Here is a 21,348-nt window from a genome sequence, read left to right as displayed (position 1 = left end):
AGAGAGAAGAGGGAAACCACAGACACCGCTCTGAGCTCCTGGGAGGAAGGAGGAGATAAAATGGAGAGGAAGTGAAATAGATAGAAATAGATCAGGGAGGCCAAACCTGCTTAACATAAGAGCCATGTAGAATAAACCTCAGATGTTCGAATGCTGCAGGATGGGAACGTCAGATGTTTGAGTGGGAAGGAAGGGAGGGTGGGAGGAAAGGAGGAAGGAAGGAAGGAAGGAAGGAAGGAAGGAAGGAAGGAAGGAAGGAAGGAAGGGGAGGGAAGGAAGGAAGGAAAGAAGGGAGGGAGGGAAGGGAAGGGAGGGAGGAAGGGAGGGAAGGGAGGAAGGAAGGAAGGAAGGAAGGAAGGAAGGAAGGAAGGAAGGAAGGAAGGAAGGAAGGAAGGAAGGAAGGAAGAAAGAAAGAAAGGGGAAGGGGAGGGAAGGAAGGAAGGAAGGGAGGAAGGAGGGAGGGAAGGGAGGGAGGGAAGGGGGAAGGGAGGGAGGAAGGAAGAAAGGAAGGAAGGAAGGGAAGGAGGGAGGAAGGAAGGGAGGGAGGGAAGGGGGAAGGAAGGAAGGAAGGAAGGAGGAAGGAAGGAAATGGAGGGAGGAAAGATGGAAATGGAGGGAGGGAGGGAGGAAATGGAGGGAGGAAGGGAGGGAGCGAAGGAAGGAAGGAAGGCAAATAGATGGGAGGAGGGAGATGGAGGTGAAAAGACAGCATCTGCCCCAGACAGAGAGTTCCATCAATACCTTGTGGCTAATAGCCACTGATGGATCTCTGCTCCAGATTTTGATCCAACCACATCTTCTTTTGCAGCCCGGGCCGGTCGCCCTCTTCCTACGACAATGAGATCGTGATGATGAATCATGTTTACAAGGAGCGGTTCCCCAAGGTAAGAGCTTTTGTATCAAAGACCCTTGTGTGGGGACTGCCCGACCCAGAAACCTGAGAAACAGCCAAGCAGCTGGCTAGTGGGGAAAAGCATCAAAGAGACAGGTACTGGCCCCAACGCCCTCACCCAGAGACAGCATCTTGTCAGAGAAGGCGATTTCTTTGTCTCATTCTCGTATAAGTTTAACAATGACAATATTCCACCCACACACACTCAAAAAACGTTGAGGAAGATTTGAGAATGTTGAGAAAGGAGAAAGAATTAGGACTGGATCGGAACCAAACAGGTGCATTGGTACCTGAATATGAAGTGTAGTCAGGGGTGGAATTCTAGCAGGAGCTCCTTTGCCTATTAGGCCACACCTCCCCGATGTAGCCAATCCTCCAAGAGCTTACAAGGCCCTTTTTTTGTAAGCTCTTGGAGGATTGGCTACATCAGGGAAGTGTGGCCTAATAGGCAAAGGAGCTCCTGCTAGAATTTCACCCCGGAGTGTAGTTATTGCTTATATGGATAAATATTACAGAAAATACAAGGGGGGGGGGGTTGTCCAAAAAAGAAAATAGGAAGACTAAACTAGGAGATGCCCTGTGTCAGGTGCTTGACAGAGAGAAAGAGGGGCTGTATAAAGGTAGACGATTGATCAATGTTTCCATCTTTATGTCTGGCCTAAGGAATAGTTCGGGGAGGGACGGTGGCTCAGTGGTAGAGCATCTGCTTGGGAAGCAGAAGGTCCCAGGTTCAATCCCCGGCATCTCCAAAAAAAGGGTCCAGGCAAATAGGTGTGAAAAACCTCAGCTTGAGACCCTGGAGAGCCGCTGCCAGTCTGAGAAGACAATACTAACTTTGATGGACCAAGTGTCTGATTCAGTATAAGGCAGCTTCATATATATATGTTCATATGTTCTGACATACCAAGTATTTTATTTAAACACAAAGGTTCTCATAAGCCAGATTTTCATTATTTCATTTTTAATTTGTGGAGCATAGAGAGTACAGTGGGTTGTTTGGGACCCCGAACTCTTTGGCTTTTCTTATCTCAGCTTCAGAAAAAGGGCAAGGCCTTACTTAACCCTGCGTTCCTCGAACAAGTCCTCTTTCCCCCTGGCACGAACCTTCGTTTCTTACCCGAACAGGCCACAGCTCAAATGGAAGAGAAGCTGAAGGATTTCACCAAGAACTACGAACCAGACAGCGTCTTGCCTTTGGCTGACGGGGCTCTCAGTTTCATCCACCACCAGGTCATCGAGCTGGCCCGAGACTGTTTGGCCAAGTCCCAGGAAGGCCTCATCACCACCGTCTATTTCTACGAGCTGCAGGAGAACATGGAGAAGCTGCTGAAAGACGTGAGTGGGGAACAACTTGGGGAAGGAGTTGTTGCTTGGTAGAACAAGGCAGGGTGTCAGAAGTGTTTCTTGCTAGTGCAGCCCGCCCAGGTTGGCTTGAAGGAGATCTCTAGAGAATGCTGGATTTAGGAGTGGATGGTGAAACGTTCATAAGAAACCGCCCGTAATGGTCATAGTGAGGCATTTGGGACCCCAGAAGTTTGGAGAGGAGATGACTGAGAGGTGATGTGATGACCATATTCAAGTACAAGTACTGTCATCTAGAGGATGGGGTGGAATTGTTTTCTGTGGCCCCAGAAGGTAGGATCAGAACAAATGGATTGAAATTAAATCAAAAGAGTTTCCGGCTCAACATTTGGAAGAACTTCCTGACCGTTAGAGCGGTTCCTGAGTGGAACAGGCTTCCTCCTTGGGAGGTGGTGGGCTCTCCTTCCTTGGAGGTTTTTCAACAGAGGCTAGATGGCCATTGGACAGCAATGAGGATCCTGTGAATTTAGGGGGAGGTGGCTGTGAGTTTAGAGCGGTTCCTCGGTGGAACAGGCTTCCTCCTCGGAAGGTGGCGGGCTCTCCTTCCTTGGAGGTTTTTCAACAGAGGCTAGATGGCCACCTGACAGCAATGCAGATCCTGTGAATTTAGGGGGAGGTGTTTGTGAGTTTAGAGTGGTTCCTCAGTGGAACAGGCTTCCTCCTCGGGAGGTGGTGGGCTCTCCTTCTTTGGAGGTTTTTCAGCAGAGGCTAGATGGCCACCTGACAGCAATGCAGATCCTGTGAACTTAGGCAATTCATGAGCGGGAAAGCAGGAAGGGTTGCATCAGTGCTTATTAAGGTGCTTGTAGCCCTTCTTTACACCCTCAGGGAGATGTGGATTGCCACTTTGAGGTCAGAAAGCAATTTTTCTCCAAAACTGTTCAGCCAGGGATCCTGGATGTGTGTTTTTGTTTTTTTTTGGGGGGGGGGCGCATTTTCTGGACATGGAACAGGGGTCACTGTGGGGAAGGTATTTTGTAAATTTCCTGCATTGTGCAGGGCGTTGAACTAGATGACCCTGGCGGTGTCTTTTAACTCTATGATCCTATGAGAGTCCCTGCAAACTTCTCTGACCGACTGCCTCTTTCTGTTGCTTCTAGGCCTACGAGCGATCCGAGAGTGACGAGATGACCTTTGTCACTCAGCTGGTAAAGAAACTTCTGATTATCATCTCCCGTCCGGCCCGGCTACTCGAGTGCCTGGTAAGACATTGAGAGGTGTGGAAGGCGGGGGGAGAACAGGTAGAACCAGGACTTTTTTTGTAGCAGGAACTCCTTTGCATTTTAGGCCACACCCCCTGATGTAGCCAATCCCCCAAGAGCCTAAAGGGCTCTTCTTGCAGGGCCTACTGTAAGCTCTTGGAGGACTGGCTACATCCGGGTTGTAGCAGGAACTCCTTTGCATATTAGGCCACACCCCCTGATGTAACCAATCCCCCAAGAGCTTAAAGGGCTCTTCTTCAGGGCCTACTGTAAGCTCTTGGAGGACTGGCTGCATCCAGGGTGTGTGGCCTAATATGCAAAGGAGCTCCTGTTACAAAAAAAAGTCCTGGGTGGAACATCTTAGAAGGATTCGTTCCACTGGCGGAAGAGCCAGATTTCAAAAGCAGGAACATCTTGGAGACCAACATTGGTGCTCAGTATCTTCAGTTATGAATTAGCAGAATCAGGGCTTTCTTTCTGTAGCAGGAACCCCTTTGCCTATTAGGCCACACCGCCCTGATGCAGCCAAGCCTCCTGGAGCTTACAGTAGGCCATGTAAGAAAAGCCCTATGAGCTCTTGGAGGATTGGCTACATCAGGGGTGTGTGACCTAATCGGGAAAGGAGTTCCAGCTCCAACAAAAGCAGAATTACGGTGGGCGAAGCAAGAGGCAAGGTGCTGTTCTCCCACTTCAAAAAGAAAAAAATGCTATGATGCGTACTGCAGAAACCCCTCAACGTAAATCTGAATTATTCGTAAAGCGACAGGAAGGGAACTGTTAGATTCGAATCCAGGAGCACCCAGACAACAAGGGTTTGGGGGTTAGAAAAGGTTGACTTTCAGAGCTCCCTTCGTTAGACCCGAGTAGAGTAGAAATGGAGATCTCAGAGCCGTTCTCTCCCAGTCAGGTGGCTGATCCAGCAGGGGTCTCCTGATGTTCTTATGACCTTCATTTCTTTGCAACACAAAGTCCTGCCCGAGATGGCAACACTTTGGAATGACTTCACAGAACAATAATTATTGCTATTCCTTTTCCTACTTCCTGTAGTTACATCCCGCCTTCCTTGAGAGCCAGTTTGGTGTAGTGGTTAAGTGCGAGGACTCTTATCTGGGAGGACTGGTTTCGATGCCCCACTCCTCCACTAGCAGTTGCTGGAACGGCCTTGGGTCAGCCGTAGCTCTCGCAGAGCTGTCCTTTAAAGGGCAGCTTCTGAGAGAGCTCTCTCAGCCCCACCCACTCACAGGGTGTCTGTTGCAGGGGAGGAAGGGAAAGGAGATTGTGAGCCACTCTGAGACTCTGTTCTTGAAAGGGCAGCTTCTGTCCGAGCTCTCTCAGCCCCACCTACCTCACAGGGTGTCTGTGGTGGGGGAGGAAGGGAAAGGAGATTGTGAGCCACTCTGAGACCCTGTCCTCGAAAGGGCAGCTTCTGTCCGAGTTCTCTCAGCCCCACCTACCTCACAGGGTGTCTTTGGTGGGGGAGAAGATAAAAGAGATTGTCAGCCACTCTGAGAAACTGATTCAGAAAGAAGGGTGGGGTATAAATCTACGGTCTTCTTCTTCTTCTCAAAGAGCAACCAAGACAGCTTACAAACAGAGCATATCCTGTTCTAATACAGACATCAAATAACAAACGATCCGTCAACGGAACAGTGCCGGTTTTCAAGGTTTACAGGCAGCTGGGGGTGGGATTGAGCAGCCAGAAAAGCCCAACTTTAAAGGGCAAGTTTTCCCAGGCGAGGCTGTTCAGTGATGGGGGGGTCATTGCAAGCATAGAATGTTATATTTTGGAGTGCTCGGAAATGTGTACATCTTCGCACCCAGGAACAACTTTGTGAGAAGACTTGTTGTGTCCAGTGTTACCTCTAAGCTGAGTTAGCGGGAGCTAGCTCACAGATTTTTAGCCTCCAGCTCACACATTTTTGTCTTAGCTCCGGAAGGAGGACCCCAGAGCACACTAATTTATGCAGTAAGAAAAGGTAGTCCCCTGTGTAAGCACCAGTCATTTCCGACTCTGGGATGACGTTGCTTTCACAACGTTTTCACGGCAGACTTTTTAACGGGGTGGTTTGCCCTTGGCTTCCCCAGTCATCTACACTTTTCTCCCATCAAGTTGGGGACTCATTTGACTGACCTCGGAAGGATGGAAGGCTGAGTCAACCTGGAGCCAGCTACCTGAACCCAGCTTCTGTCGGGATCAAACGCAGATTGTGAGCAGAGTTTAGGACTGCAGGACTGCTGCTTTACCACTCTGCGCCACGGGGCTCTTAATTCGTGCAGGAGCTCACCACTTTAAGGCCAGGAGCTCACCAAGTAGAATTTTTGCTCACAAGACTCTGCAGCTTAGAGGGTTGGTTGTGTCCCCTGTGCAGCCAAATCAAGAGCTACGTAGACTTTTGGGGAAGGCGACCAGCTCTGCAGTAATGCCCCTTGAATGCATCAACCAAATACGCAGGCCCAATTGCTATCAAAGCAGAAGACAGGCCCCCTTTCCCCAGCCGTGGCTAGAGGGAGCCCAGATCCCGGCTCTCCATCAGCTCACTCCATCTGTGCCCGGCAGTGCTGAAGATGCCTCCTCGGTTTCCCTAGCAACTGTCCAGCCAACCGGAAGGAAGGATTGCTTCCTCCACCTGGCCAATAGGCACCCGGCTGGCGGATGCACTGCATTGCATTGGTCCGGCTAAACGTCAAGGGCTGTTGCTGTGCTCTAAGACATCACTTGCGAAAGGACGAGAGAGGCGGCAGAGAGAAAGAGAGAGATGGCGGAGCACCCCGCAGCTCCGGGTTGCCTTTGCCTTCGCTGGCCAACTGGAAGGGCGGAGTAGGGTTGCTAACCTCCAGGTAATGGCTGGAGATCTCTGGGACTGCAGCTAATCTCCAGGCACCAGAGATAGTTTTAGGCAAGAAGGCTGCTTTGGAAGGTGGACTCTACAACATTATACCCTATCGATAAAGATAAAGAGAGCCCCGTGGCGCAGAGTGGTAAAGCTGCAGTACGGCAGTCTTAAGCTCTGCTCACGACCTGAGTTTGATCCCAGCAGAAGTTGGGTTCAGGTAGCCGGCTCGAGGTTGATTCAGCCTTCCAGCCTTCCGAGGTTGGTAAAATGAGTACCCAGCTTGCTGGGGGGGAAAGGGTAGGTGACTGGGGAAGGCACGAAAAAGTCTCCCGTGAAAATGTCATAATGCGATGTCACCCCAGAGTTGGAAATGATTGGTGCTTGCTTTTACCTTTAGTCCCCTGTGCAAACACCAAGTCATTACCGGCCCACGGGGTGACGTCACATCCCAGCGTTTTCTTGGCAGACTTTTTACGAGGTGGTTTGCCATTGCCTTCCCCAGTCATCGACACTTTACCCCCAGAAAGCTGGGGACTCATTTTACCGAAGGATGGAAGGCTGAGTCAACCTTGAGCCAGCTGCCTGAGCCCGGCTTCCACCAGGATCGAACTGAGGTCATGAGCAGAGCTTGGACCGCAGGACTGCAGCTTGACCACTTTGTGTTACAGGGTTCCTCCAAGGTAAACGTAGTACCAACCCATGGGGTGGCATCACATCAAGACGTTTTCTTGGCAGACTTTTTACGGGGTGGTTTGCCATTGCCTTCCCCAGTCATCGACACTTTAACCCCCAGCAAGCTGGGAACTCATTTTACCCAGCTTCCGCCAGGATCGAACTCAGATTGTGAGCAGAGCTTGGACTGCAGCTGGCTCCGGGTTGACTCAGCCGTCTCTCCTTCCGGAGGTCAGTCAAATGAGTCCCCAGCTTGCTGGGGTTAAAGTGTAGACTACTGGGGAAGGGCAATGGCAAACCACTCCATCACAAACAAAGTCTGCCCAGAAAAAAATCATGATGCGATGTCCCCCCACGGGTCAGTAATGACTCAATGCTTGCGCATTTACCTTTACCCCATTGATACCCCTCCCCTGAGGCGTTACCTTGGAAATCTCAAGGTATTTTCCAACCCAGAGCTGTTATCATGGAAGCCGACTGGGTGACCTTGGACCTGTCACACAGTCTCCCGCCTAACCTACCTCACAGGGTGGGGATTGTTAGGACATAAGAGAAGCCATGTTGGATCAGGCCAATGGCCCCTCCAGTCCAACACTCTGCGTCACATAAGAGAAGCCCTGTTGGATCAGGCCAATGGCCCATCCAGTCCAACACTCTGAGTCACATAAGAACATAAGAGAAGCCCTGTTGTATCAGGCCAATGGCCCCTCCAGTCCAACACTCTGTGTCACATAAGAATATAAGAGAAGCCATGTTGGATCAGGCCAGTGGCCCATCCAGTCCAACACTCTGAGTCACATAAGAACATAAGAGAAGCCCTGTTGGATCAGGCCAATGGCCCATCCAGTTCAACACTCTGAGTCACATAAGAACATAAGAGAAGCCATGTTGGATCAGGCCAGTGGCCCCTCCAGTCCAACACTCTGTGTCACATAAGAACATAAGAGAAGCCATGTTGGATCAGGCCATTGGCCCATCCAGTCCAACACTCTGTGTCACATAAGAACATAAGAGAAGCCACGTTGGATCAGGCCAGTGGCCCATCCAGTCCAACACTCTGAGTCACCGAAGAACATAAGAGAAGCCATGTTGAATCAGGCCAATGGCCCATCCAGTCCAACACTCTGTGTCACATAAGAACATAAGAGAAGCCATGTTGGATCAGGCCAATGGCCCCTCTAGTCCAACACTCTGTGTCACATAAGAACATAAGAGAAGCCATGTTGGATCAGGCGAATGGCCCATCCAGTCCAACACTCTGTGTCACATAAGAGAAGCCATGTTGGATCAGGCCAGTGGCCCCTCTAGTCCAACACTCTGTGTCACATAAGAACATAAGAGAAGCCATGTTGGATCAGGCGAATGGCCCATCCAGTCCAACACTCTGTGTCACATAAGAGAAGCCATGTTGGATCAGGCCAGTGGCCCATCCAGTCCAACACTCTGTGTCACACAGTGGCCAATATATGTGTGTGTGTGTGCGTGTATACACACACACACACATATATATATGTACTGTGGCTAATAGCCACTGATGGACCTCTGCTCCATATTTTTATCCAATCCCCTCTTAAAGCTGGCTATGCTTGCAGCCGCCGCCACCTCCTGTGGCAGTGAATTCCACATGTTAATCAACCTTTGGGTGAAGAAGGACTTCCTTTTATCCGTTTTAACCCGACTGCTCAACAATTTCATTGAATGCCCACGAGTTCTTGTATTGTGAGAAAGGGAGAAAAGGACTTCTTTCTCTTCCTTCTCCATCCCATGCATAATCTTGTCAACCTCTATCATGTCACCCCGCAGTCGACGTTTCTCCAAGCTAAAGAGCCCCAAGCGTTTTAACCTTTCTCCAAACCTTGAATCATTCTAGTTGCCCTTTTCTGCACTTTTTCCAGTGCTATAATATCCTTTTCGAGGTCCGGTGACCAGAATTGCACACAGTACTCCAAATGAGACCGCAGCATCAATTTATACAGGGGCATTATGATACTGGCTGATTTGTTTTCAGTTCCCTTCCTAATAATTCCCAGCAGGATGTTGGTCTTTTTTATTGCAATCGCACACTGTCTCGACATTTTAATGTTAGGATAAAGTGGAGGGAAGGAGAATAGAGTGGGCCACTTTTGGGGGCAATGTGCATGACCTTGACCCAGTCACTGGCAGCCTAGCCTGCCCCACAGGGTTGCTATGGGGATAAAGCAGAGGAGAGGAGAAGGAAGGAAGGAAGGAAGCCATTTTGGGTCCCCCTTGTGGAGAAAGGTGAATTGTACATGAGTTAATTAAATAAAATGGTCGTCCTTCCAGAGGAGATAGCTCTTCTAGACTGTTGCAGCAGCCCTAAACTGGAGTCTTGGGGCACCTTAAAGTTATAACTGCACCAAATGTACATAAAATAGCATTATCCTGAGGATCCAACTCATTGCCTCTCACAAAGTGAGCCAGGGGGATTTTTGCTGGAATAAAAACCGGCTCGTCTTCAAGGAGTTGTTTGTTTTGCCGGCTGTTACAGTGCGACTCGTTACTCAACGCAGGTGACCTCAGAGCCAAGGAAAATAGCGTAAGGCAGTTAAACCCTGTTCTCACGGCGTGAGGATTTTCCCGCATCGGTTCCCCCCCGCTGCAAAATGTTGGGCTGCAGGCTTGGAGGACCCGATACCTGCTTCTGGCAACAAATGATAACGGATGACCCCGTTGCATCTGTGTTAAATTACTGCAAAGAATCCCTGCAAGAAGTTTTAGGTCAGGGCTCCCCAACCTGGTGGGGAGTTTTAGGTCAGGGCTCCCCCATCAGGGGAGAGTGGCCTAATATGCAAATGAGCTCCTTCTGCAAAAAATGCCCTGGGTGGAACCATTGTAAGGCAGGGATTGTTATTGGCTGCCCTTGTTCAGATGTAAGGGTTTTTCACCAGAGGACTGGTACACTCCCTCCCTCCCTTCCTTCCTTCCTTCCTTCCTTCCTTCCTTCCTTCCTTCCTTCCTTCCTTCCTTCCTTCCTTCCTTCCTTCCTTCCTTCCTTCCTTCCTTCCTTCCTTCCTTCCTTCCTTTAGAACAACTTTTATTGAACAATAAAAATAAAATGCAAATTCAATAAAAGCATAATACAAAATACATTGGATAAGACAATACAAAATAACACACACACAATTTAAGCAACGCACGTGGAAAGTATCCTACCTCATCTTCCCAGATCCCCCGTGAGATTAATCAGGCTGAGAAAGCAGCCTGCTCAGACTTGCCTGGTGAGCTTCACATCTCTGCAGGGATTTGAATTTGGGTCTCCTCTCAAGCAATGACATCATGTAGCCTCACTTTTTTATGACGTCCGCAAAGGATTCTCTTGCTGCTAGGATTCTGCTGTCTTGGGAGTTCTGTTGGAATCATGAAATCTTTGCAGGACAGTCCCGAATGCTAATTCTGACCGTTCTGTTGCATTTTAGGAGTTTAACCCCGAGGAGTTTTACCATTTGCTGGAAGCGGCGGAGGATCACGCCAAAGAGGGTCACCTGGTGAAGACGGATATCCCTCGCTACATCATCAGCCAGTTGGGCCTCACCCGGGACCCCTTCCCAGGTAGCATAGCAAAAAAAACCCCACAAAACCCACTACACAGTCAGTCAACCTTGTATTTATGTACCTGGGCCACAATACATGTCATGTGGTAAATGGTCTGTGATCCCATGCATGTCTCAGCATGCCTGCCTTGTGACGTCTGTGGGTTCCGGCTGTTCAGTGGGGTCTTACGTTGATCCTGAGAACCACAGACTGTTCGCCCCCCTCAAAAAAGGTATTTTTCCACCGGAAGCTGCTTTCATTGTCTCTGCAATAGTTAGGGAAGGGTTGTCAGTGTCCAGGTGGGACCTGGGGATCCCCTGGAATTCCAGCTCCTCTCCAGACTGCAGAGATCAGTTCCCCTGGAGGAAAGGGCTGCTTTGGAGGGGGGACTCTGTGGCCTTGTGCCCCACTGAGGTTCAGGGATGCCAGCCTCCAGGTGGGACCTGGGGATCCCCTGGAATTCCAGCTCCTCTCCAGACTGCAGAGACCAGTTCCCCTGGAGGAAAGGGCTGCTTTGGAGGGGGGACTCTGTGGCCTTGTGCCCCACTGAGGTTCAGGGATGCCAGCCTCCAGGTGGGACCTGGGGATCCCCCGGAATTCCAGCTGCTCTCCAGACTACAGAGATCAGTTCCCCTGGAGGAAAGGGCTGCTGTGGAGGGGGGACTCTGTGGCCTTGTGCCCCACTGAGGTTCAGGGATGCCAGCCTCCAGGTGGGACCTGGGGATCCCCTGGAATTCCAGCTCCTCTTCAGACTACAGAGATCAGTTCCCCTGGAGGAAATGGCTGCTTTGGAGGGGGAACTCTACAAAGGTCCCTCCCATCCCCAAACCTCATCCTCCTGAGGCTCCACCCCCCCCTCCAGAAACGTCCGATTTGGAGTTGACAGCCCTTAGGGCAATATATATATCTCCATGTGCTGGGGTGTTAAAGTTTGTTGGTCTGCTTTTTAAGCATAAATCCAAATAAAGAAGTGCTAAACGGTCGGTTGTCAGGATAACAACTTCAGAGTCTGGTTATTTCTAAGGTCTTATTGAAGAAGGGATTTCGGGGAGGGGAGGGGGCAAAGCTATCAGTGGGGTGCCCCACAGAGGAACAAGAGCGACAGGGAATTGGCACCCTTTGTGTAAGTTACAAATTTCGGAGGGCAGGATTGTACCGAGTCATTCACAAACTGATATTCAGAACACATAGGCTTGCCAATGCCCAGGTCCCAGTGGGGGTTCTTCTGCTTTCCCAGGCTCCTTCCTGCCCCCAGTCAGCTGGCCGGCAGGGGAAGCCACGCCCCCACTGGACCATGTGCCTTTCCACCGCTGGAGGCTTCAGTCTCCCATTGAAAGGCTTCCTCTTGGGATGGGGTGTCTGTGTTACTTGGAAGAAGTTGGCAGCAACTCGTGAGTAGAGAGGCCAATCCCTCCCTTCAGAGTCACCAGAAAACGGGGGGGAGAGGGGAGGAACGTCTGCTGAGCACTTCATTATTCCCTATGTGGAGATCGATTCTCATAGGGTATAATGGGGAATTCTGGAGGTTTCGGGGGCTCTGGGGGAGCTGTTTTTTTAGGTAGAGGCACCAAATTTTCAGTATAGTATCTAGTGCCTCTCCCCAAAGTAGCCCCAAGTTTCAAAATGATTGGACCAGGGGGGTCCAATTCTATGAGCCCCAAAAGAAGGTGGCCCTATCCTTCATTATTTCCTATGGAAGGAAGACATTTAAAAAGATGTGCTGTCCCTTTAAATGTGATGGCCAGAACTCCCTTGGAGTTGTTATGCTTGTCACACCCTTGTTTCTGGCTCCGCCCCAATGTCTCCTAGCTCCACCCCCAAAGTCTCCTGGCTCCACCCCCAAGCCCCCAGATATTTCTTGAATAGGACTTGGCAACCCTCTCTCAGGGGGGGGGGCGCTTCTCGCTTCCCCCTGGCCCATTGAGAGCCAAACTACGCGTGTTGAAGGAAATCCTCGGTCTGCTTCTTGACTAATTTCGTCTGAGAGGGCGGGGCGCTCTAAATCCGATCAAAGCACCTGCATTGGGGAGGGTGTCTATGTCTAGCTGTTCTTTAAGCACCTTTTCTCTCTGGGGGAAAGGGATACCTGAGACCTTGGCCCTGTCATGTGTAGCTCAGCCTAGCCACCTGACTAGAATCATAGAGTTGGGAGGGACCTCCAGGGTTATCTAGTCCAACCCCCTGCACATCACAGGAAACTCAAAAGTACCTCAGATTCCTCAAAAATACCGCAGATACCTCCCCCTAAATTCACAAGATCCTCATTGCTGTCAGATGGCCCTCTAGCCTCTGTTTCAAAACCTCCAAGGAAGGAGAGCCCACCACCTCCTGAGGAAGCCTGTTCCACTGAGGAACCGCTCTAAACTCACAAACACTTCCCCCTAAATCCACAGGATCTTCATGGCTGTCAGAGGGCCATCTAGCCTCTGTGGAAAACCTCCAAGGAAGGAGAGCCCACCACCTCCCGAGGAGGAAGCCTGTTCCACTGAGGAACCGCTCTGAACTCACAAACACCTCCCCCCTAAATTCACAGAATCTTCATTGCTGTCAGATGGCCATCTAGCCTTTGTTGAAAAACCTCCATTACATTGGTTTGTCAGGAATCATCTGGGTGGACTCGGGATTCTAACTTTCAGGAAAGTACAGATCCAATTTTGGGGTGTCAGGGGACATCCAGGCCCCCAGGTTGTAGGAAGGCCCCAAAATTGCACATCCAGATAGCAAATGCAGATGAATAAGTATACCTACCTGATAGCATACACTGTCACCTCGGCAAGCTAGCGTGCATTTCTGGCTATGTTTGTAAGTGTGAAGTGTGTGTGTATGTTTGTGTTTGTGTGCCCAGAGTTTCATAGCTGTGTCGGTGTTCCAGTGTAAGTGAAACATCTGTTATATGAGCCGGATTCGAGACCCGTCACACCTTAGAAACCAGTGAGATTTTGGGGGTTCAAGCGCTGGAGAGTTGAAGCTCTCTCTGTCCGATAAGGACTTTCAAAAGCTTGTACCCTGAAAATCTTGGTCTGAGGTCCCTCTAGACCAGGGGTCCTCAAACTACGGCCCATGGGCCAGATGCGGCCCGCTGAGGTCGTTTATGCGGCCCGCCGGGTTATGGCAAAATCAGACCGGAAGTGACGTTCGACTTAAACTCGCGTTAGCAACGCACACTTCCGGCACTGGGCTGAGGCGGCAGAGACAGAGTGTGAGGCGATACCGAGGTGAGGTGAGTTTCCAGGCTGGGGTGTGTGGTGTGGGGAAGGGAGAGAGATGCAGAAGACGGAGAACTGACAGCCCGCGGCCTTGTACAGTAACGGCAGTCCGGCCCTCCAGCAGTCTGAGGGACAGTGAACTGGCCCCCTATTTAAAAAGTTTGAGGACCCCTGCTCTAGACCCTCTGGTGGAGGTGGCAGTCCCCAGTCAGCAGGCTCCCCTGCTCCCCCCCGCCCCCCACTATGCATCTGGTGGATGGGGGGACTTACTCCCCAAAAAGACTGAAGTCCAGCTGATATTGGAGCGATGCATCTGTATCACTTTTGTGGGAAACGCTCTGGTATTTGGGCAAACACTCTATAGCAGAAGCCAAATTGACCGTAGAGCGTTTGCCCATATACCAGAGCCATTGCCCTGACGTTGCTGTGTGATGATGTCACTTCCGCATCACAGAGGAAGTGATGTTGGCACATCACTGCAACGTCGGCTGGGTTTCCCTCCCGCTCCTGGTAAGCTCCGCCCCACCCCTTTCTGGTTGCTAGGAGGGAAGCAGCAACCCTAAGATTCTGGACTCCGATCTAACTTTTACTGCAACATGGCTGTTCTCTGAAACTCGGCTGTTCTATGAACACCTGCACGCATGTTGCTAACACGCTCATGTTTTACTGTGTGTTAACACCAGGGCTTTTTTTGTAGCAGGAACTCCTTTCCCTATTAGGCCACACACCCCTGATGTAGCCAATCCTCCAAGAGCTTGGAATTCTAGCAGGAGCTCCTTTGCATATTAGGCCACACACCCCGATGTAGCCAATCCTCCAAGAGCTTGGAATTCTAGCAAGAGCTTCTTTGCATATTAGGCCACACACCCCTGATGTAGCCAATCATCCGAGAGCTTACAGGGCTCTTCTTACAGGGCCTACTGTAAGCTCCATGAGGATTGGCTTCCCCAGGGAGGTGTGTCCTAATATGCAAAAGATTTCCTGCTACAAAAAACGCCCTGCCTGGATGTAGCCAATCCTCCAAGACCTTACAGGGCTCTTAGTACAGGGCCTGCTGTAAGCTCCAGGAGGATTGGCTACATCAGGACGGTGGGGCCTAATATGCAAAAGAGTTCCTGCTTCAAAAAACGCCCTGCCTGGATGTAGCCAATCCTCAAAGAGCTTACAGGGCTCTTAGTAAAGGGCCTGCTGTAAGCTCCAGGAGGATTGGCTACATCAGGGAGGTGTGGCCTAATATGCAAAGGAGTTCCTGCTCCAAAAAAAAGCCCCGGTTAACACGCATGGGAGCATGCCTTGCCTGTGGTTTTGTGTCAGCAAGCACACAAGCTCCGTCTCCTGATTCGCCAGCTAAACATACGACAGCATGCTGGTTGGTTACGTTACGTCTCACCCACGTGTCTTTGCTTGCTGAGCCTGTGCATGTTATACATGCATGCGCCTCCGTGCGCATGCATGGTCGTGCATGCGCCTCGGCTTCGCCCTTTCTGTGCTTTCATGAATGACAACGGGGATGCTAAAGTCTTGTTCCCTTGGCTCTCCCTTTGGCTCTTTCCAAACCCTGTTGTCGTCAGATGTCCTGTATGTGGAGGAGCACGATAGCGGAGGATCGAACACGCCCGAGACAGAGGAGTTCGCGGAGGTCAGTAAGCCGGGCTCGGCTCTGCCGGCGCCGCTCCAGCCTTGTGCATTCCACCCCAGCTTTTCACACGTACACAGATCTCCGGAGCCATCTTTGCCTTCACCCCTGTTTACCGTTTCCACTGCAACCCAAACAACTTGGATCTTGCTGGGGAAGGGGTGCCGGTGGAAGCGAGCTGCCCTGTCTGATCCTCGGACACACTTTGAGCTTGGCCAAACATTCAAACTGGTTTTCCACTAGCCTTACGCCGCTCTCGCACTCCTAGAGAGCCAGTTTGGTGTAGCAGTTAAGTGTGCGGACTCTTATCTGGGAGAACCGGGTTTGATTCCCCACTCCTCCACTTGCACCTGCTGGAATGGCCTCGGGCCAGCCATCGCTCTCGCAGAGCTGTCCTTGAAAGGGCAGTTTCTGGGAGAGCTCTCAGCCCACCCACCTCACAGGGTGTCTGTCCCCTGAGAGCCAGTTTGATGTAGTGGTGAAGTGCATGGACTCTTATCTGGGAGAACCGGGTTTGATTCCCCACTCCTCCACTTGCACCTGCTGGAATGGCCTTGGGTCAGCCAGAGTTCTCTTATCTGGGAGAACTGGGTTTGATTCCCCACTCTTCCACTTGCAGCTGCTGGAATGGCCTTGGGTCAGCCAGAGCTCTCTTATCTGGGAGAACCGGGTTTGATTCCCCACTCTTCCACTTGCAGCTGCTGGAATGGCCTTGGGTCAGCCAGAGCTCTCTTATCTGGGAGAACCGGGTTTGATTCCCCACTCTTCCACTTGCAGCTGCTGGAATGGCCTTGGGTCAGCCAGAGCTCTCTTATCTGGGAGAACCGGGTTTGATTCCCCACTCCTCCACTTGCACCTGCTGGAATGGCCTTGGGTCAGCCAGAGTTCTCTTATCTGGGAGAACTGGGTTTGATTCCTCACTCCTCCACTTACAGCTGCTGGAATGGCCTTGGGTCAGCCATCGCTCTCGCAGAGTTGTCCTTGAAAGGGCAGTGTCTGGGAGAGCTCTCAGCCCACCCACCTCACAGGGTGTCTGTCCCCTGAGAGCCAGTTTGATGTAGTGGTGAAGTGCATGGACTCTTATCTGGGAGAACCGGGTTTGATTCCCCACTTCTCCACTTAAAACTGTTGGAATGGCCTTGGGTCAGCTATCGCTCTCGCAGAGTTGTCCTCGAAAGGGCAGTTTCTGGGAGAGCTCTCTCAGCCCACCCACCTCACAGGGTGTCTGTCTCCTGAGAGCCAGTTTGATGTAGTGGTGAAGTGCGGGGACTCTTATCTGGGAGAACCGGGTTTGATTCCCCACTTCTCCACTTAAAACTGTTGGAATGGCCTTGGGTCAGCCATCGCTCTCGCAGAGTTGTCCTTGAAAGGACAGTTTCTGGGAGAGCTCTCTCAGCCCACCCACCTCACAGAGTGTCTGTCTCCTGAGAGCCAGTTTGATGTAGTGGTGAAGTGTGGGGACTCTTATCTGGGAGAAACGGGTTTAATTTCCCACTTCTTCACTTACAGCTGCTGGAATAGCCTTGGATCAGCCGTAGCTCTTGCCGGAGTTGTCCTTGAAAGGGCAGCCACTGTCAGAGCTCTCTCAGCCCCACCCATCTCACAGGGTGTCTGCTGTGGGGGGAGGAAGATATAGGGGATTGTAAGCTGCTCTGAGTCTCTGATTCAGAGAGAAGGGTGGGGTATAAATCTGCAGCCTTCTTCTTCCTCTTCTCTGCAGGGCTTCCATCAGATTTCACACTATCTGCCCCGGGGTTGCAACTCACTTCACCTTTTTCACGCAGCAAACAGAAACTGGTTTTTAGAGGATCTTGTTTGCTGTGCGAAAGAAGCGGAAGAGTGTGAGACGGGCGTGAGGCTTGTGGGATATCGGTCTCACTCTTGGCCAGGGGTAGGAACATAGGAAACTGGGCTTCAGGGTTAAAAACAACGATTCATGGCAGGGTGATGGCAATTTGATGTGGCAAATTGTGGCAATTCGATTTATAGTAGGAATTTAAAATGTTTGATTTATGGGAAATCCAATTTATGGCAAGCCCATAAGGCAGGGTGTCAAGCTCATTTGTTATGAGGGCCGGATCTGACATTAAGGAGACATTGTTGGGCCGGGCTGGGCCAAGTGTGTACCTGTTTTAAGACTGGGTAGCAGAGATCCCAGCAAAAGCTGGTTTCAGGTAGCCAGCTCAGGTTGACTCAGCCTTCCATCCTTCCAAGGACGGTCAAATGAGTCCCCAGCTTGCTGGGGGGAAAGTGTAGAAGACTGGGGAAGGCAATGGCAAACCATCCCATAAAAAGTCTGCTGTGAAAACGTTGTGAAAGCAACCTCACCCCAGAGTCGAAAACGACTGTACTTGCACAAGGGACTACCTTTACCTTTAGAGCCCCGTGGCGCAGTGTTAAAGCTGCAGTACTGCAGTCCTAAGCTCTACTCACGACCTGAGTTTGACCCCTGGTGGAAGCTGGGTTTTCAGGTAGCCGGCTTGAGGTTTACTCAGCCTTCCATCCTTCCGAGGTCAGTAAAATGAGTCCCCAGCTTGCTGGGGGGAAAGTGTAGATGACTGGGGAAGGCCATGGCAAACCACCCCGTAAAAAGTCTGCCGTGAAAACGTTGTGAAAGCAACGTCACCCCAGTGTCGGAAACGACCGGTGCTTGCACAAGGGACTACCTTTACCTTTTTAGCAGAGAGACAAACTTTTTAAAGGACACACACAAACACAACTAAAAACACGCTTAAAACATTAGCACCCGTTGGTCAGAAAAATGCTTTCTTTGTATCTCTCCCGTGGGATCCAGGGAACTGGGCAAAGGAAGCTCTATCTCTTTCCCTACCCCCAGGAGGGGGAGGAGCCCCAGCCAATGGAGAAAATAGAGGCTTTGCTCTGTAACTCCTGTGTGAATGAACAAGCCTTGCAAAGCAAATTGAGATGCAGAAGAAAACAAGAGAAAGGGAGAAGGAAGCAAACGAGCCAGTTGCTTGAGGGCCTGATTCGGAGCCCTCCGGGGGCATGATTCGGCCCTTGGGCCATATGTTTGACATCCCTGCCATAAGATTCTTCAGGAAAGATCCATACAGAGGCATTTGCCATTGCCTGCCTCTGTGTAGCAACCCTGGGCTTCCTTGGTGGTCTTCCATCCAAGTACTAACCTGGGCCGACCCAGCATAGTTTCTGAGATCTGATGAGATCAGGCTAGCCTGTATGGGCTCCTTTTTAGGTTACAAAAAAAAAATCCGTTTCCCTGTAGTTGCGGCTTCAGATGTTGTTGCTTTCATTTTGAAGCCCAATAAAGCTTGAGGAGCAGATAGAAAACCTGTTGCAACACCATATAAAAACCTGTTGCCAGTTTGGTGCAGTGGGGAAGTGTGCGGACTCTTATCTGGGAGAACCGGGTTTGATTCCCCACTCCTCCACTTGCAGCTGCTGGAATGGCCTCGGGTCAGCCAGAGCTCTGGCAGAGATTGTCCTTGAAAGGGCAGCTGCTGTGAGAGCCCTCTCCAGCCCCACCCACCTCACAGGGTATCTGTTGCGGGGGGGGGGGGGGGCGGGGAGAAGATATAGGAGATTGTGAGCCGCTCTGAGTCTCTGATTCAGAGAGAAGGGCGGGGTGTAAAGCTGCAGTTCTTCTGAGAACATTTCTCCAAGCTAATGAGCCCTAATCTCTTCAACGTTTCTTCACAGGGAAGGTGTTCCGTCCCCTGAATCATTTTAATTGCCTTTTTCTGCGCTTTTCCCCAGTGCTACAATAGTCTTTTTGAGATGCAGTGAGCAGAACTGCACACAGTATACCAAATGAGGCTGCGCTATCGATTTATACAGGGACATTATGATACTGGGGGATGGTTTTCAATTTCAGTTTGTTTTCCATTGAGGTTCAGAATTATCCCCTCGCTTTTGCTTTAAAGCTACCGCTCACCTAGTTATCGCCCTTCCTACAGTCTCCATATTCACTTTTTGATGCGTGTGTGTGTGTGCGTGCATGTGGTTTTGTTTGTTTGCTTCATCTTTGCCCTGCCTTTCTCCCATACGCAGCTCCACCGCGGTTTACCCCTGTCTCCTCCATTGAATTCACACATTTGTTGAGCCTTTTTGCCCCTGTCTCCAAAGCCAGGCTGTCCTCTAGATTAAAAGAATCCTGAATGTTCCGTCCCTCTTCCCAAGAAGTTTGCAGCTTCTTGTCCATTAATTTCATGCGCACCCGTTTCTGATCTCATATTTTGTGCTGGGTTATTTATTAATATCTCAGGCTAGGCTGCCAGCTCTGGGGTGGAAATAACTGGAGATTTGAGGGGGAGGGGGGAGACTGGGAAGTAGAGTTGCCAATCTCCAGGTGGGGGCAGAGGATCCCCCAGTTTGGAGGCCCTCCCCCCGCTTTAGGGTCATCAGAAAGCGGAGGGCGAAAAATGTCTGCTGGGCACACCATTATTCCCTATGGAGAACGATTCCTGTAGGGCAGTGTTTCCCATTTGCCGGGTCGCAACCCGGTACCGGGCCACGGAAGCCTCAATACCGGGTCACAAGAATAACCAAAGCTAGCCCCGCCCCCAGCAAAGCATGAGCTCTGCTCTGCTTCCTTCCTTTCCTGCCTCTCTGTTGTGCAGAGAAAAGCTAGGCTTGAAGACTGACACCGGCTGCAAAGCCTGAGCTCTGTTTTCCTTCCAACCCCCAACATCTCTGTGTTGTGCTAAGAAAAGCTAGGCTTGAAGACTGACACAGGTTGCAAAGCCTGAGCTTCGCTTTCCTTCCTTCCGTCCCTCAATGTCTCTGTGTTGTGCAGATAAAAGCTAGGCTTGAAGATTGACACAGGCTGCAAAGCCTGAGCTCCACTTTCCTTCCTTCCATCCCCCAACATCTCTGTGTTGTGCAGATAAAAGCTAGGCTTGAAGACTCACACAGGCTGCAAAGCCTGAGCTCCGGTTTCCTTCCTTCCATCCCCCAATGTCTCTGTTACGCAGATAAAAGCTAGGCTTGAAGACTGACACAGGCTGCAAAGTCTGAGCTCCGTTTTCCTTGGAGACCTCTATAGATGAAAGAGACAGGCTTTCCTGTCTACTGACTCCACCCCCAAAGTCTCCTGGCTCCGCCCCCAAATTTTAGTAGGCCACAAAGGAGAAGTGTAAAAATAACCGGGCCATGTGGGGGAAATGTTTGGGAAACCCTGCCGTAGGGTATAAATGAGAATTTATCTGCAAGCATCTTGGGCCCTGGGGGCGGGGGCTGTTTTTGAAGTAGAGGCACCAAATTTGCACCATAGCATCTGACGCCTCTCCCCAAAATGCCCTCCAGGTTTCAAAGGGATTGGACCAGGGGGTCCTCAAAGAAGGTGCCCCTGTCCATTATTTGCAATGGAGGGAAGGGATTTAAAAGGTGCGCAGCCCCTTTAAATGTGATAGCCAGAATAGAATCATAGAATCCTAGAGTTGGAAGGGACCTCCAGGGTCATCTAGTCCAACCCCTGCACAATGCAGGAAACTCACAAACACCTCCCCCAAAATTCTTCATTGCTGAGCTTCCTTTGGAGTTCAATTACACTTGTCACAACCTGGCTCCACCCCTAATGTCTCCTGGCTCCACCCTCAAAGTTTCCAGATATTTCTTGAATTGGACTGGGCAACCCTAATCGGGAGCCTTGGTGGGCAAAAACCCTATCTGGGCCCATCCATTTTCTAAAAATGCTTCTCAGGTACAGGAAAGGTGTTGTCAGGCTCCCTTCCGGGTGATGTCATCGCACCACATAGAATCATAGAGTTGGAAGGGACCTCCAGGGTCATCTAGTCCAACCCCCTGCACAATGCAGGAAACCCACAAATACCTACCCCATATTCACAGGATCTTCATCGCTGTCAAATGGCCATCCAGCCTCTGTTTAAAAACCTCCAAGGAAGGAGAGCCCACCACCACCTCCCGAGGAGGAAGCCTGTTCCAGTGAGGAACCGCTTTAAGGGTCAGGAAGTTCTTCCTCATGTTGAGCCGGAAACTTTTTTGATTTAATTTC

The 21,348-nt window shown here is 50.8% G+C and overlaps 1 protein-coding gene across 1 annotated transcript in view; it reads left to right on the top strand.

Annotated features, from left to right (window-relative positions):
• Nucleotides 1-21,348, top strand: part of LOC132581429 (microtubule-associated serine/threonine-protein kinase 1-like) — a 109,421-nt gene that overhangs the window by 46,482 nt on the left and 41,591 nt on the right. The window contains 5 exon segments of the mRNA XM_060252671.1: nucleotides 809-884; nucleotides 2,018-2,227; nucleotides 3,355-3,456; nucleotides 10,400-10,532; nucleotides 15,292-15,359. Of these exon segments, the coding sequence (XP_060108654.1) occupies nucleotides 809-884; nucleotides 2,018-2,227; nucleotides 3,355-3,456; nucleotides 10,400-10,532; nucleotides 15,292-15,359 (589 nt within the window).

Source organism: Heteronotia binoei, chromosome 13 (genome assembly GCF_032191835.1).
Source record: "Heteronotia binoei isolate CCM8104 ecotype False Entrance Well chromosome 13, APGP_CSIRO_Hbin_v1, whole genome shotgun sequence".
Classification (NCBI taxonomy): domain Eukaryota; kingdom Metazoa; phylum Chordata; class Lepidosauria; order Squamata; family Gekkonidae; genus Heteronotia; species Heteronotia binoei.
The sequence above is the reverse complement of the archived record's forward strand: the minus strand, read 5'-3'. Positions and strand labels throughout refer to the sequence as shown.